This window comes from Polyodon spathula, chromosome 3, assembly GCF_017654505.1.
Source record: "Polyodon spathula isolate WHYD16114869_AA chromosome 3, ASM1765450v1, whole genome shotgun sequence".
NCBI lineage: Eukaryota > Metazoa > Chordata > Actinopteri > Acipenseriformes > Polyodontidae > Polyodon > Polyodon spathula.
The window spans coordinates 23,468,892-23,487,245 of NC_054536.1; the positions used below are offsets into that span (position 1 = coordinate 23,468,892).

An 18,354-nucleotide genomic window follows, 5' to 3' on the forward strand; every position below is an offset into this window, starting at 1 on the left:
TTTCTCCTGAGCTACAGGCGGTTTTTCTTCCTGCCACTTTGTGCATCTCTTCAGCCTCTGCGGGAGATCCTGAGAGATGGACAGCCCGGAGAAAAGAAGCGCTTTTGTAAGGCAAGAATGTACCTATTAAAAAAAAGCAAGGCGAAAATATACAAATATACCATGGGAGAAAAAAAAACAGTAAACACACAAGGTATGCCTTTCAAGGCTTTTAATATAACCTGTCCTTTGTTTATTGTTGTTTGAATATTTTTAAGTTGTCATTTCAGACTCCCGAAAGTTTGTCAGCTAATAACTTAGGATCTTCCAATATGAGACACTAATTAGCAAAAAAGCTGTGCTTATGAAAGAGTAAACAATGTTCAATAAATACAGTTCCTGACAACCGTTATGGAGTGCTAAATATCCAATACAAACCAGAGAGCATATTTCCTTTATCCTTACTGTTAATATTCACAAACATAAGAAGAAACCAAGCACTAGTGTACAGCAGCTATTAAATGAAGTCACACAGTTTGAAGAGCATGTCTACTCAGTCAAAGAAAAAATGTGGGTTGTGTGATTGCTTTAATTTATCTTAGTGATATTAATAGGGTGATATAGCTTATGCGGGCAGTTATCTACACATTGTTGTGATATTTCTAAACACACTTGTTAGTGCTAGAGTTTGAGAATAGAGGCAGATATACCGATGACAGCACAAGGTTTATAGAGATATATTGATATATCAGAGCACTGTTTATAATTATAGTATTGTGTATATATACAGTGCATTGTTATTTATCTTTAGGCTGCATATGCTGGCTCCACTGAACATTTAGCTGTACGAGTGTCTGGTAAGATCTCAAGAATACAGGGTATCAAAGAAAATGGGAAGATGCCAGAGAGAGAGAGAGAGAGAGAGAGAGAGAGAGAGAGAGAGAGATATTCTGTATGTTGTACCTCTACTTTTTTACTTTTTTTAGGTATTTGATTAAATCACTTATTTGTGGTAGAAATTGTATACGCACCTGCAATATTGGTGTATAATTACCAGGACTAAACTTTAATATATTGGATTATATGTATATTACAGCTATGATGATGATATTAGCTTTTTATCAAATTATACAGTAGAGTTCTAATGGAAGTTGTGCTTTAGAAACTTCAAGTAAGTTTGGAATGTATATTACAGTGGTATCAATTAGTGTATTGTAATGGAGAGCCTTTTAAGAGTTCATTATTTATGAACTCCTAACGCTTGGATTAACCCTTGAAGTCCTATAAAACACATAGGGCCTCATTCTCTAAACTGTGGTAAATGACCAGAATTACCACATGGCAGGGGGAAGCCACACTGCATGCAAAAATGAGGCAGTGGCTGCTCGATTCACTAAGCTAATTATATGCACAAATAAAGCAAGCTAAATGATTAATTTTCAAGTTGTCACATCACACGGAATTCTGAACAAGGTTTACACTCAGTTTATTTTAGTTTATAAGGACGCTGCAAAGGAAAGGTAAGTACGATTCTGAGTGGCTCCTTTGCCCCTCTAACTCGACGCTTTTGTATGGCATTGGTATTTAAGTGTATGACACAAGGTATGTCCTCTATTTGTTTTGTCGATCTTGTACATTGAATTATAACATGTACTTACATTGAAAATAATTGTGGATGACACATTCTCTCACCATTCTACCACTGGCCATGTTTTGTGCCACATTGGCGTCCTGTGCAGGCAGGAAATCTTCAATGTTTGCATCACTTTTCCTGGTAGTTCATTGTTGACAGCTTGTGGCAAAGTGGTTTGCAGTGTGCAGGTGTAGGTATGATGCAATGCTTAAACAGATGACAGACAACAAAGTTCACAGTCCAAACAATCCTTTATTTGTTTTATTATCCAGGTTGTTTGGTGATTGTAAATAATAACCCCAGGCAATGCACAGCAATGTGTATTGCACAGTGAAACCACAGGGTTCAATAATAAACACAATATAAACACACATAGATCACAAACACAATCACAAGTCCAGAGTGAATGCTAATGTGCAATTGGTGAAATACAATTTACTAGTGAACTGTAATGCAGTACTGTCCGGGTTGGTGCTGGCCTTTAGTGACAGCTCCCGGTACCTGTTAGCCATCTAACAAGAACAAACGTTAATAATTACAAACGGCAAAACAAACAAACCCTAAACACTCACGGTTGTATCACAGTCCTTCAGAGGTTCTCTCGCAACCATAATAAAGGAGCAATTCACTCGACCACATCCTCTTTTGTACCTTCAACCACTCCCCCATGGCTAGCAAGTGCAATTGCTTTTCCTCCAATCCGCGATTGCCACATCTCCTCCCGTCTAGGGCGAGGGCTTGGTGTATTGTGGCCCCACCCCCTTTCTAGATGGCCGACTTCCACCTTTCCCTGTAATGAATTGTCAGACCATCCAGTCCAGGGAACACTGTTCTCTTTACATAGCACCCTCACAGGTCGGGAGGGAGATTTATAACCAAGATTCATTCTTTCTCTGTCACACAGCTATGTTATGCAGAATGCAGCATGCAACAATGAGTGTACACACTTTCCAAGGGCTATACTGTAGCACACTATCAGAACACCTGAAGCGAATTTTTAACACTCCAAATGTACATTCAATAACAGAGCACGTAACCATGTGTGCTGTATTGTACCAAATCTGCCTGCTTTCTGGGGTCCAAGAACGGCATAAGCAGCCAGGGTCTGATCCTGTAACCAGCATCACCTGTGACAAGCATTAGCAATGTTAGCAAATTGTCCATGCTTCCTATCAGTGCCCTGTGAAACATGTATTATGAATGACTTAACAGTAAGCCAACCAGCTCCATATACACCTGCTTCGTAATCTTCGTATATCCCAGACTGTCTGAGGTTGTACGAGTCGTGTGCTGCGCCAGGATGTCTGGCACCCACATCAAGAATCCTCAGTTTTGCATCACACAGAATTTGTAGATTAATGGAGTGGCAATGCTTCTTATTACGAAAGATATGTTCTATATGCTGGGGTGTTGACAGTGCTACTTGGGTGCAATCAAAAGCTCCCAATACATTTGGAAAGCCAGACACTTCGTAAAAGGCAACTTTTATATCATGGAGAGCATCTGTCTCTCTGGGATAATAGATATACTTACCGGTGCGTTTCCACAGGGCATTCAGTACCTGCTGTAAACACTGGGAAAACAGGGGTTGCGATATCCCACCAATTGCTGACACAGTTGTCTGAAATGAGCCAGATGCTAAACAATGTAGTGTGCACAGCAATTTCAGTAGACCTGGCACTGCATGACTCCTATCTATAACTGTCTCTAGATCAGATTTGATCTACTCATATAAGGCTAGTATGATCTCTGTGCTTAATCTGTATCTAGTTATTACCTCCTCCTCCCACAGTCCTAGTAATGTCGCCTGATCTGAAATACTCTCTCCCTGACCTTTCTTCTCTCTTTCCTGTGCAGCTCTTCTGCTCTCATTTGTGCTCTTCTCCTGGTTCTGTGACACAGTACCACCTCCATGTTTTGCACACACTGCACTACCAGTGGCCTGCCCTATTTATGTTGTGATTTAGTAATTACACCACCTGGTTTCAATAAGCGGTACTTTTAACTCACGCTGAGGCACCTAGTAAAGTGATCACCCTCACCCTTACGTTACCGCTGTTTAGTGAATGAGGCCCTGTGGCAAAGTGCCCTGCCCCTGTGCGTATTTTTAGGTTATATGTTGAGTGTGGTGTGTTAATATTGGTGTATAGGTATTGGTGCACAGGATATAAATGGGTCTGTGTAGCATGAGTGATTTCAAATATATAGTTGTATTTAGGCACAGTGATTGTACAATCACTTCACCTGCAGATAAACTATGTAATAATATGTGAGCATGGGGAATGCACAAATTGGTTCACTTGCTGGGGTTCAGGTGTATAATGAATTAGTAATTGAATGCCAGCACAGCTCTATAAATAGTTGCACAATTTACTCATTCGGGGTTGTGTGTTCAGGCAGAAAGAACGGGAGCAAGAAGGAGAAAAATAATTAAAATAACAAATGCCACTCATAGTGTTCGTCCCTTTTTATTTAGTTGGTGTCTGATTTTTTGTTCAATCTCTTATTTTGCTCTGTGAGCATTGTTTTATGTCAAACCTTTGTATTTTATTTGCAATAAACTGGCACAAGCAAGCTCCTTCACCATTTCACATTGCAGTACTATGTGTTTCTTCCGGGTCTGACGTCACCACTACAAGCCACCTGTGACAGGCTGTGACAAAAAGACAATAATTCTTGGTGGTGAATCTTCCTTACCACCTGTGAGGGTGCTAAGTAACAGTAACAGAGTACTCTGGACCACTTGGCCTGACACTTCGTTCCGAGGGCTAAAAGGAAGTCAGTCATGTAGAAAAGAGACAGAGTTTCGGTACACTAACTCACTGACCCGGTAAGGAAATGATGTGGTAGCTGCGGATGACAGGAGAGGCTGCAATCATCTACCAAGGGGTCATGAGTGACGGTATAAATAGGAGAAGAAGCAATGTATCTGTTCCTTCATTTTGGTTTATGGAAAGTGACCCGGAAGGACCTGTGTTTTGTATATCCATATCGTGAGTGTTTGTTTGTTCTGTCTATTTGTTGTTTACCATCACTAGACAGCTAACATGTTCTGGAGCTGTCGTCAGAGGCCAACACAAACCTGGAACAGCACTACACTGTATCACAATAAACTGAATTTGCACCACTAGCACTAATTCACACACTAATGGGCTTGTGTATGTGTTTTGTGTTTTGTGTGGGTGTATAATAAAAACGAGACTATCATTTGCGGGGCAAACCCTACTTGCACTGATGGCTTCAAATGTAGCTTACTATAAACCCATCTAGTATTTTATAAGAGATTTTTTTGATTGTTTCAGCTATGGATATAGATCTACTGAGATACAGTATATGAAATATTTATGCAAAGTGGCGAATTCAGAATTGTTTGTAAGATTATTCCTCAAGCATAGCAAGTGGTTCAGGAAAAACTACCTTAAAATATTTAGATGCATAGTTCTGCTATAGGGATGACGTATTCATTGACTTAAAATAATTTAGTCCAGTGATTTAGTACAGCAAATGAAGCCCAGTGATAATGGAATTTGTTGGGAGTGAATAGTGTAGAATTGCCTAGCTTCAATATAACAGCATGTTATTCCACAAAATAGTACCAGGCTTATAGTAAACAGACACAAATTAAATTGAAAATAAACAAAGCTTTAATTATTAAATAAAATGAACTGAGGCCCTGAGACTCAGAGTTAAGTATATTAGCTCTGTTACATATTTGGAATGACGAATAGCTGCTATTAGCCTTGACCGTATATGATTTCAGCATATGGCAAGTATGACCCCACTACCAGCCTCTCTGGGACTATAACACTTTACTGCAGCTCTGCTTACAGTTTATTTTACAAGGTTACAAAATGTCATGCAATTACGATCTTCCATTGGTTTGTTTGCAGGGGTGGGGAAAAAAGCTAGACTTCTAACATTTAACCGCACCATTTGTTTCCATTTCCATTACGTTAAACTGTCCAGTAAAGTTGTGGCAAGCCGTCTGTCTTTTGCTGTGACTATATTTTTTCTAATTTATGGGCCCAAAGGGTTTTTACACACAGCCCATATTCCCTGTTCTAGGTGTTGTGTTGTCTTCATGTATGTGGTTCAGTTCCATAATACAATATTCACCATTCACCCACCTGTTGTGCTCTGGATGTGGGTTTTGTTTAATTGATTTTGCTTTTTGCTCCGTTTGCTGTGTTAAGTGTTACCACCCGCGTTTCACTGACTAACAATCAAAGAGCAATATATTAAACTGCTTGAACACTCACTGACTTTATACTTCTCACTGCTTATTGTGGCTCATTTTTTCATCCACATTATTCAACTGAGTTATTGCTCACAAAATAAGGTCACTGCCATGAACTCTTCAGAGAACACCTTCATGTTGCTATCTAAAGTATTACAAGTTCAGTGGATGACTTTCAAGTCAAAGAAGGGATTAGGTTGTATGGGTGGGGGGTCCTTTTCATGTTTGATGGTGTTCCACATGACAATTAATGCAACTGAACCTCTTCCACACTTCCCCCACAGCCTGTCTTCTGTGCAACCTCAAGTTCACTCCACTACTAACTGCAAACATACAGTAAGCAGTTTAAATCTGCTTTACATCCACGTACAGCAGTGTTAGGCTTTGTTACTTCAGCATGAAGAATATACAAATCCACTGGAAAAATTAGCTATTTTCCTTCTCCCAAGGCTTGTCAAGTAAACGCTGGTCCATGTGTAACACTGATTGTTTCCCATTTGGCTCAGCTAGTTGTCCCAGCAGATACAATAGCCCAGCTTCCTGCATGACCAGGCCATCCAATTACACTGAGAGGCTGCCAGCTTAATCACTAAGCATTTCCAAGTTCAAATACTTTGACTTTACATGGAAATCTTTCTCCAAACACTGTGCGGAGATGTCAGTGACTATGGCAGTGTTTTTCGTTACTAATAATGTGAATAACTATTTTGTGATATGATTTATAAAGGTTATAAAGAAGATAGGAACATGTTTGCCAGAGCAAGTACAAGCTGTTCGTGCAGCATATATCAATGGGACCTGCAAATTTAGTTTTTTCCAAAGAGTTATCGTAGTGCACAATTTAAACTATAGTCTCAAGCAGTATTGTTAGCAGTGAAAAATAGCCATGGCATTGTACATGCAGCAGTTTAAGTTGAAACACTCAATACCAGTCACTTAAAGCACAGCCAACACTAATGTCCATTTAACCCTACCGATACTGTAAAACAGCCCAATTAACTAACACTAAATGGATTTTGAAGCAAGTGCAATGGCAAGGCACAGGTTTTTTGTTTTGTTTTGTTTTTTTTAAACAGGATGAAAACTTTTTTTTTTTTTTTTTTTTTATCAAACTAGCAAGAAACTAACATGAACCACAAATTACATTGCATTTTTTTTTTTTTTTTCAAAAAGAAAAAATTGCCTTTGCCTTTGCAGGGACTTTTGTTTGCAAGTGACACACATATAATCTGATGGTTTATCAGAGTCACCTGTTAGACACCAGCTAGTGGCCTCCAATCCTTACCGAGGTGCTGGAGTAGAGTTTGGCACATGTATGGCAAAAAATGTTACAAGCTGGTCAGATCTGTTGTAAAATATGGGATTTCAATCCTGCCAATAAAATATCACATTTTAAAAACAAACCCAATTCTAAAGACTGAGCCATTTGTTTTCTTGTATTGCAGAATACAGTTGGACTTCATCGTTTAATGTACTGGGAGAATTTCAAAAGGTGTTTGATAGACAAATCATGTGTAAAACCTGGCATCGGTGCTACTTCTAAATTGCTAAGGCTAGCAGCATAATGATCTTAAAATGGTTAAATCATCCCTAAACACTGCTTATTGAAACCGAATGTTGCAAACATTAATGGCAAGTTTTAACCCTACACTTTCCATGGGCTGAACTATTACATATATATACACTGGAGTAGTTCAAACTCTATTCAGTACAGGGGCACTGCCACCAGGGGGGCCATGGCTCCTGCACTTTTCCGATGGTGGGAGTTGTGGAGGGGGTTGTATTTAATTTGGCCCTCTTACTTTTACTCTGAAAAAATAAAGCTGCCATTTCTTTTTTTTATATATATATCTTCAGTTTGGCGACATGGCACCGTTGTGGATTAACATGGTCTTTTTTTTCTTTTTCTTAAACTGTGGTTATCTTAAATTAGAACTCACGTTCTATGGCTATGGAAAAGGAAATCTGAAGGGAACATGTGACAGGGTAGCCGTGTGGTGACGTCAGGCCAGATGCATGAAGAGAAACAAAGGAAAAACACTGTGGTGGAAAAGTCGTGGATGGCGCCATTTTTATTTTTAAATACCAAAAATAAATAAAATATTTAAACACAAAACCCAGTGCTCACAGAGCAAAATAAATATTAAACAAACAAAAGTATCAAACAAAAAAACACAGGTCAGGCTGGGCAATCGTTTTCACTGACCCTGTATTTAGTTTGGATTTCAATCAATCTCTCTCTCTCTCTCTCTCTCTCTCTCTCTCTCTCTCTCTCTCTCTCTCTCTCTCTCTCTGACCAAGGGATTAATTAGCTATCAATTATCTGATTATCCCTCGGTCACGTTCTGCACAGGTTTTTAATGTGGCTGGGGCTTTCCATCCAGGCTGCCCTTCACCATCACATTTAATAAAACAATAACAAAACAACATGGATACACCGTCATAAATCGAAGTGATGAATCATAATAAATACAAAATGCTAAACTGCACAGGGGCAGATGGGTACCCCGTTCTAAAATAAACAAATAAATATTCAGGGCTCCTCGACCTGTTACAGAACATAGCCGTGTTTTAGCTCGATGTAGACAGATTGAATCGGCAGTACCGATCTGCATGACATAAAGTGGATACACCAGAGTTTATTTCATCAGGGTTTTTTGTCTTTATTTAGATACGTGCATGCAGTTTTGTATAAATTGAAACTGCACTTTTTTTTTTTCAAAATAACCTACTTTATTACTTAGTACTTATGTTTTTGACGTTTATTTATGTCTTCTACTTCCTTTAATGCTGTAATTAGCATTGTTAAACTATATTTCTTAATGACATCATTTATATCTGGCAAACGAGCTAAAACATTTTGTCCTAGCTGTACGTTAAAAAAAAAAAAAAAAAAAAAAAAAACATCCGGTTTACTGTGTTTGCAGAGTATTGATTGGATATTAAATTGGTTATCGGTAGAGATATAAAATAATCCTGTTTGTGTTTTTGTGTTACTTGAAAAAGACGATCGCATTTGAAAGTTAAAGTAAAATACACGCGCACATTGTAGCATTCATTGGAAGACGCAGGAACAAGAGGGCAGAAGATACTTGTGTGTGTTTCTCCTTACTGTTTTAGTGTTAGAAGTATGACTTTCAACACAAACTTTGAGTTCAAATATTTTAAGTGTGCAACACATTACTTGCTGGAGTAAAAAGAAAGTAATTAAGTCAATCTGAATGTTAATCGATTTTTCTTTTTAAATCAGCTCAAATGCCATGTTTAAGGTAAGTTGTTTGGGAGGAATATATATGTTAGTACATATATTCCTGCAGATATTATTACAGTTTTAATGAAGAGCATTCCCAGTGTGGAAATTTTAAATACAACTTCTTACCGATCCTGTTGTGCTTGACAAGCAGCAGAACAGCAATAAAAAACATGCAATGTTCTTGCTGACTGCTTTTAACCTTTGTGTGTTTGCTCAGCCAGGTGGTTTTGAGAATGATGCCAGGGTTTAATTGTTTTATTTGGCAAAAAATGTATTTCTTGCCAAGTTTTGTTCTGTGAATTTCAACAATACAAATAATATATTTTGTATCTCAGGCGCCTACTTTGATAAGTGGTAGTTAAAGGTTTAATGTTTATGGGCATGTTACTACAGTGGAAGATATGCAGATTTGTGATTTTACCCTCCTGTATGTCATACCTCAATAGAAGCTCAGGATAAATTCAGGTGCTTTACATTGACCTCTACAGAATGTTACTAGCAGCAAGAGCTGCCCTTGTGTTTGCAACATACAAAATTAAGGGTTTTTATGCATTAAGTCTATTGGTCCAACATTAGTCTAGTGCCCCCCCCCCATTTTTTTATCCATGACATCACCTCTGATTCAATACGATGAATTGCAGCCACATATCTTTCAGGATTGGAAAATAACTTCCTTCTATGCTAGATATGCCTTTTAAAAAAAAAAAAAAAAAAAAAATTTGCCAAAATGTTTAGTTTGTTGTCGATTTTCACCCTGTGTGGAGTTTTGTCTGACTGGAGTTGGAAATAGTAAAAAAAAAAAAAAAAAAAAATATATATATATATATATATATATATATATATATATATATATATATATATATATATATATATAGTACTCCAATGAGAAGTCCTCACAAATATAGGAATGCAAACGTGTGTGTATGAGTGTGTGAAATAAAAATACAAAGCTAAGAAATAAATGGAGTAGCTTGAGAGTTAATGAAAACCTAGGAGGCGTATCCTGCCTTCTTACAGGTCTAATTACAGGACTGTATGATGTTTACAAAGCAAACACTGTAATCTTTATCATTATTTGAACAAATGAGAGCTGACGTGTGAATCCTTTTATCTATTTTTTTTTTTTTATTTAAATACACAGATTACTGTTTTCACCCTGAAATAGGAAGTAACAGTCTTTTATCATCACCATTTTGGTAAACTAAATATCTGCACTGTTATTTTAAGCCAGGGATTGATTTCATATAAACAAACATTTCTTGCAAGCACAGGTTGAAAACAAGCCACTGGGTCTGCAACCATAAGATACTGCCAGCTGTTTATTTTGGGATGGTATTGAAGTTCCCTTCTGGCACCTAGTGCAGAGCTATAATGAGAGCTGTATGTATAGTGTCTATTTTAATGCAAGCAATACAAAACATGATGGGAGATGTAAACCCTTTCCAGATGTGCAATGTTCCAGCAAAGACACAACTTCCATACAGGGGTTAACTGGCCTGACATTGCTGTGGATTGTTTCTGGCAAAATGCCAGTGCCTGTCAACAATGCATGCTTAAAGCCAACACTCTGTTATTTAACTAGATTGCAGTTGTCACTGTGAGGGTATTTATTCTTTTTGGAACATCCTTTTAGAACATGCTGTATACAGTCAATCAGGACCAAACATTCATGATTTCTAAGACAGCTGGCTGTTTATTCAAGGTTTGTTCTCTAGTAATAAAAATTATATTTCCTTTAGCAGATGTGTGTCCTATCTGTTCCAAAGTAGAATTGCTTGTTAAGAATCTTAAGGGACTGTTTCACCTCACCACACTGTAGCGGTCCCTGCTGGCCAGGTGCCCAATGAGTTTGAGTGGACACCTGCAGGGAATAACTTTCGTCCTCCAAGGGCTGGTAGCTGACCAGCAACCGCTTTCGATCTCCTAGAATTAGGGAGAATTGGCTTAGAAACTCTAAATCTACAGATGCATCTTTACCACTTTATTGTGAGGCAAAATAATTGTAGTACGCTACACAACAATAGCTGGAAAATGTGACACACTGGTTTCATGTATGTTTCAAAGTGTTCGGTGGATACCTCTAATCAAGTTGAGAGTGCATTGCCTGTGTGTTCTTTGCTGTGTCAGGCCAGTCATACAAACAGAAAGAAAGGATTCTAGTTAGCCACCGAACACTTATAAACATATTTTATTATTATCATTAAATCTAAAAAAAAAAAAACATACCAAAAAAACTGAACAGAAACCTGATACTAATGCTTTGAGCAGGGTTTAAACGTTTGGAATTATAAGTGTAGTTGCAGCTAATATGTTCCGATGGGGACGTGACTTATAATAGTGGTTGCCTAGATTTACATGTTTTTAATAACTATGTTTATTTAACAGTTGAATCCAATGCAGGCAGTTGTCAATTGACTGTAAATTTCAACAGTTAATGGCACTAATAATAGGAAAGAAAAAGAGGTGCAAGTCACTCCCATAACATGGTATTTCCCAATCACTGTCAAAGGTAATCATGTTTTAATAAGTAAGTACTGATGTGGTTGTCATGATATGCCTTTGTCTCCCAACCAAGTTTTAGTATTATTTTAATGGTGCATAGGGGTTGTTTTATTAACATATACAGATAAAACACTCTGGATTTCGAGGCTGACATGTTGTGAGTAATTAGCAAACATTGGTAAAAGACGTATAGCACCTGGGGGTTTGTCTAGTGCAGGGCTACTTACGTAGGAATTGATTGGTCCATTAAATCAATTGACTGTATAGTTAGAACAAAAACCTGGAGGGACAGGACCAGGATTGAGTAGCCCTGGCCTAGTGTATAAACAATATGCCACTGCGGGAACGTTAAAGCAGCATGCTCAAACAATTTTATTTATTTATTACATTTTTTGCAGATATGATATTTCAGGTAAATTTCATCTGGAGATGCCAGGGCAAAGATCTAATTTGAACACTTGTCAAAACTGAAAATGACAACAAACAACAAAAAAAAAGATACATGAGCAGGAATCACTGTGGTTTAAAAAAAATGTCAACCTGCCTAGAATGCAACTTTGCTTTTTTCACCTTTTTTAATTCCCTTCAATCCACTTGGAGTTTCTAGCCTTCACCCCTGCCCGCCTCATGCTTTGGTAAATGGTGACTTAGTTTAGTCATATGGAAAAAAGGGTCAGTAGGGCAACTACTAGACTCAGCAAACGTTTTTCTAACTGCATGGTGCTTAGAAGGCAGATAACCCTGTTCTTATTACACTATGTAACACAATTTTTGTTCCTGGGTAGTAAGTGTTATTTCCTAATTGCTTATGCCTCAAAAGTATAGAAAATGGCTATTATTCCCCACAAACTTTGCTTTTGTGACCAGGACAGTGATATTTAAAAATATCACTATTTCCAGTGGGAAAATGGGCAAATGTGTGTCTTTTCGTTCACATAAAGTCAGAAAAAAACAACATATGAATCCAAATTAACATGTATTTATGCTAAAGTAATACAAAGATGACTACAAAAGATTTAGAAGTGAGTAGTTTTTCGAGATTTACAATTATACTGTATTTACAGTATAATTTTAAATCTCGAAAAACTACTCACTTCTAAAAAAAAAAAATTTTTTTGTTACACAGTGTTATTAGTCGGTTATATATAATTTTGACCACTGCAGTACCATAGCCATTGCAAACAAAAAATAAATAAAAAATGTGACACTAGTATGAGCCTGTAAGTACTTTGCAGCATGCAGGCATTAGCACACTTAGGTTATGACTGAACTAGTATTGCTTAATTTTCTGCTTTAAATCTTAATTTATCTCTTAAATCTTAATCTTCTGCCTTAATGAATCCTCAGCAATCTTTTGGCATGAAAATTGCTAGAAAACATACAAACAAAACTTTACTTGATCGACTGGTAAAAAAGAGGGCCACTGAAGTATAGGGAATTGCTTATGGCCTTATGCTCCTGATCCAGATACTCATGAAGTAAGAGCCACCCGCTCTTCACCATCAGATCTTGATTGGAGCAAGTGCCTCATCTGTCAAAAGGTGAGTCACAAACGAAACAAGTGTCTCATAGCTGTACAAAGTAAAGCTGGTGAAACGCAGCAAAGAACCCAAAAGACCATGCCATGCTTTTGAACCTGTATGCTATGTCTGATCTTATTGCTGCTAATGCAAAGTATCATAAGTTGTGATAACTACATCTGCAGAGCAAACTATGCTTGCCACATTATATGCAGGCATTTGAGGAGCTAGTAAAACGTATTCACTTTGATCTCATGAAAGGCCGACCCTTTGAATGAGCTACATTGCTTTGGCAATATAAGGAACTGGTCAGTGATAAGCGAAATCAGCAGCTTGAAAATTATTATGGTGACTACATTTTATTTCTGCAAGCTCACAGCAACAATAAGTCGCTAATTGTTAGCAGTGCCATTATGATAAATCATGCCATTAACGTAGCTGATCATGTGAAACAAAAATTGAAATAGAACCCGCACATGGATTTTGAAGATGCGGGACCTAGTTGTACACTGTGTTATGCAGCTCAGATTATAAGGGCTGATCTGCAAAGAGTTAAAGGATTTAAGACTTCCCATGTTCCTTCAAGCCAGATAACAAGCGGTCAAGCTGCAGACATCTTATCTGACTATCTGTATATGTTCCTGAAGTGGCTGGTTGAAAAAGATGGTGGAAAAGAAACAATTACTTCAGCCTGTATTAATGCCACTAGTGAATCTACACATCATGTCATCCTTTCTATTGGCCAGGACATCATCTTCAATTCATCTGGGTCACAAACACCAAAGCACTTAGTGTGTGCTGTAGCTGTACATCACATGACAGGCTAAAAAACTATTCTTTCCTTGTTACATTGTCTTGGTCACACTGTTTCCTATAGTACATAGAAGAGGGTAGAAACTGGAATTGCCAAGTTAAATGGTTAGTTCCTAAATGGTTTAACAATTAAATAAAAGGAATTTTGGGAAAACTAACATCCCTGACCGTGTACGAGTCTCTTAAAGTAGCTGTGTCTTTAAAAGTAAATAAAATGGCAGGTTTGTTCCCATTTTTATATATTTAAATTACAATAGTATTTAAATCTGCTACTATATAGAGCAATTGTATAGATCCCACTATGACTGTGAACTGCTTAGTTTTTAGAACAAAAAATAAATCAGTTGCATGAATCAGCCACATGGACTGACTGGTGAAAAGTCATCCAAAGTTTTATGAATGCCCAAAGAGTGAACTGGACTCCCTCAAGGTACCGTGTTGTTTTCACTGATTTATCAACTTAATTGTCAGCTGTGTCCTACACAAAAGACTGGCAGTTAATTAATGGTCATTTTCTTGCAGTAGTCTGTGCTGAGAGGGCATTTCCTTGACAGTGACCCCTGGGGGGATTGTGGCATTGACTTTATTGTTAAAGACAGACAATTAGGAGGAAGAGAACAATTTTAAAAACTGACCCGAATGGATTATTTTGTGTGCCCAGAATGTCAGATCCGTAAATCTACTTTCACTTTCCTGTTAGCTTTCCTTAGAGACGGAAGCTTTGGCAAGCCCATACCAAAATATTTCAGTTTGCTCTGAGGTTATTATTAGTTTAATAAATGTGTTATTTTGTTATCCTTTTACAAATGGAAGTCTTGTCAGGGGCAACTGTATTATACAAGCCAAATATTCTTGCAGATTAATCTCAAAGGGTACATTTTTAATGTGCTGTGGGATAACCAAGCTTGCATAATCAGTCTTAATTGACTAAAAACCAACCGTGCCCACAGGCAGCATGGCAGTATTTGTAATTTTCACTACTCAGATGTTTTTATAAATAAACATCAGACTTTAACTGAAAACAAAACTGCAACAAATATGCTATTTATTTATTTTATTTAGTCATTTTATCAAATGTAGGCAATGACTCATTTGCACACCGGCATTATTATAAGGCAATGAATGACCTAACTACTCAGGATAGTTACTATATCTTAAGAGTGCCTCTGTGGATTTGGATTTGAATCTACAAAGGGCTATCACAACTGTTAGAACTGGCTTAAAGAGTAAATAGCAGGGTTCTGAAAAATATAGCATTATATGTCCCCACGTGTTGCTACAACTATTTAAATGATGTACATAGAATTTTTATTTTCTTTAAGAACATAGAACATAAGAAAGTTTAAAAATGAGAGGAGGCCATTCAGCCTATCTTGCTCATTTGGTTGATAGTAGCTTATTGACTCTCATCATGCAGCTTCTTGAAGGATCCCAGGGTGTCAACTTCAACAACATTACTGGGGAGTTGGTTCCAGACTCTCACAATTCTCTGTGTAAAAAATGCCACCTATTTTCTGTGTTGAATGTCCCTTTGTCTCCATTTGTGACCCCTGGTCCTTGTTTCTTTTTTCAGGTCGAAAAAGTCCCTTGGGCCGACATTGTCAATACCTTTTAGAATTTTGAATGCTTGAATCGGGTTGCCGCGTAGTCGTCTTTGTTCAAGACTGAATAGATTTAATTCTTTTAGCCTGTCTACATATGACATGACTTTTAAACCTGGAATAATTCTGGTCGCTCTTCTTTGCATTCTTTCTAGAGCAGCAGTATACTTTTTATAGCGAGGTGACCAGAACTGAACACAATATTCAAGATGAGGTCTTACTAATGCACTGTCTTACCTGAGTTGTCCTTGTTTTGATGTGGTCTCCCTTCAGTTTTTTTGTTGATTTATCCCCCCTTCCTTTCTAGTTTAAATGTTTAATTGTTAACATCCTGACAACTTTTTACACTTATAACTTTATAGCTTGTTTCAAAGCTTCAGAATGGCCGCTCTGGTGTACTGGGGTTTGAGATCTGTCCTCTAAATCACTGTAGGAAGAGCTTTGTTTTTTCTGTTTCATACCACACCATGGATCGCTAGTGCTGTGTTACCTGTTTGACAATGTGGGCGATAATCCTTGCACTAGAGCGGCCATTTTGAAAACAGCTTTGAAACAGACTTTAACTTTTTGCATGCTGGATATGCTAGTGTCATGCAGTGATAATTAATGATCTTCGCTTTATCTGCTGCCTGCAAGAAGGATAGAAAAAGAGCTGTTTCGTCACAGTACAGGTAGATCACAAAAATCAGAAGAATGTCAGCTGTAGTAAACGTGTGTGCGGAGTTGGGTACACTCTGAACTATGAAAAAACAGTACTCTGGATTATACAATAGAATAGTACCACCTATTGGGAGCCCATTATTATAGGGATTCTCAAACTTGGTCCTGAACTCTCAATTACTTAACTATACCCTTAACTGAACTGCTAATTTGCTTAATTAGACCTTTTTACTTGTTTTCAGCTTTGAACAATTGCATGTTTCAAGTTAGCTGTAATATTTGATAAGTAACTTGAACTGCAACTGTTTAAGAGCTGAAAATAAGTAAAAATGTCTAATTAAGCAAATTATTAGTTCAATTAAGGGTATAGTTAAGTAACTGAGAATGAAAACCAGCAGCCACAGGGGTCCCTAGGATTGAGTTTGACAGATTTAGAGCCTGCCTATTCTGCATTCATTTTCAGAAAATCTTTCCAAAAACTAGGGCATGACTGTATTTTAATGCACAGGTCTCTGTTCACTTTTCTTCACCATGTTTTCTGTTGTTTTATTTGGAAACTGAATAGGAATAAAGATTTCACAGATTAACATGTTTGGTTTTTGATTTATCTCAAAGAAATAGATACTGAAAATACTGCCACGTCTTCTAATGAATGTATTGGAAGATCTGTACCTTTGTGTCCAATTGTTGTAGGTTTTTTTTTTTTTTTCCATTTTATTAAACCGCTTAAAGAAATGAAACTGTATGGATATAAAGAGGATACTATATGTGCAAATAATGGATCTGTCACCATAAAGATCCCCCTCCTCCTTAAAGATGAGAGAAGCCATTGTCAAGGGTTATGGCAATACCTCCTAGCAGCAAAGGACCTCAAAGTGAACGAGTTAAAATGTTGCCATTAGGCATGCTTACAATTATATGTTAGTAGAACACAAATTATGAAACAAAGGATGCATTAAATGTATGCTTTTTTTTTATTATTTTATTAACAGCACTTGGGCAGATCATGCTGTATGTGGATGGGATGAATGGGGTCATAGGCCACAACGAAACTATCCAGTGGCTCTACACACTCATAGGGTCAAAGGTAAGAGGAACTATATTTCATATACTCCCAACACTGATACACTTTTTTTTTTTTAACCATGCCGACTGAATGGAAATGTCTGCTGATATTTCTGCCTCAGAAACCCTTTTAATTTTTAAGTACATGGGTACGTTTCCCTATGTAGGAATAAGGGCAGGAAAGTGATTCTGTACATTTTTGGGAAACCTGAGCCTCGCAAATTAATCCAAATACCAAAAAGTTGGCCCCGACACACATAGCGCTGGGGAAGTAAAATAAGCTGGGCTGTGTATTCACCACACTGCAACGATTTCTATTGACTAGGTTACCTGGTTAGCACGAGCATACAACTGCTTCTCTGGTATTTGCCCTCCAGGGGCAGGTAACACTCTGACATTCTAAATTGGGGAGGAAAACAGGGGTACAATGACTGGGCATTTAATGCATCTTTTACTTTGGTGGTTGCCATATTGGGGTAATGCAAGTTGTATGGGTTTAAACCTAATGCTTCAGCGTCATACTTTATTGAGTTATTGTCTTACTGTTTTGGTACACAGTAGTATCATATCATTATTTTCAGGTCCATTACTGGTTCAGTGACTCAATGTTTAACCTCTGTCAATATCAATAAAATCTCCATTTTACTTTATGTTTACAAACCATTTGATCTGATATGCAGTTCCCATTATGTCTTGCCCCAGGGGATGCTTTGTTTTTGTTCACAAAAGCTCCCATTTCTACTTATGTAAAACATGGCATAGAAGAGAGCAAATACAAAAAACAGTAATTCTGAACAAAAATTCAATGAGTGCGCCCTCACACAGTTACTCAAGGTAGAATTTAAAGGACGTGTACACTAATTTCAGTTATTTGACTGGTACAATATTTGTGAGCAGTTTCATAAAAAATGTGAAACTTTATCTGATTTTGAAATAAAATGTATATTGCTCAGGACAATTTCAGCTTTAAAGCCAAATACAAATGACAGAAATGGTCATAATGGCCATAGGCACTTTCATACCAGAATTGATTTATTATTAGTATTATTATTTGTTTTTACAGTTCCTCAGTTTATAACATTATTAACATA

General features: G+C 37.4%; 1 protein-coding gene across 15 annotated transcripts in view; it reads left to right on the plus strand.

Annotated features, from left to right (window-relative positions):
• The window catches only part of fhod3a (formin homology 2 domain containing 3a), a 247,016-nt gene that overhangs the window by 151,427 nt on the left and 77,235 nt on the right, over window positions 1-18,354 (plus strand). For all 15 annotated transcript variants that reach the window (XM_041244725.1, XM_041244726.1, XM_041244727.1 and 12 more), the window contains exon 6: window positions 17,191-17,285. In XM_041244725.1, coding sequence (XP_041100659.1) covers window positions 17,191-17,285 — 95 coding nt within the window. The remainder of the gene's footprint in view (window positions 1-17,190; window positions 17,286-18,354) is intronic.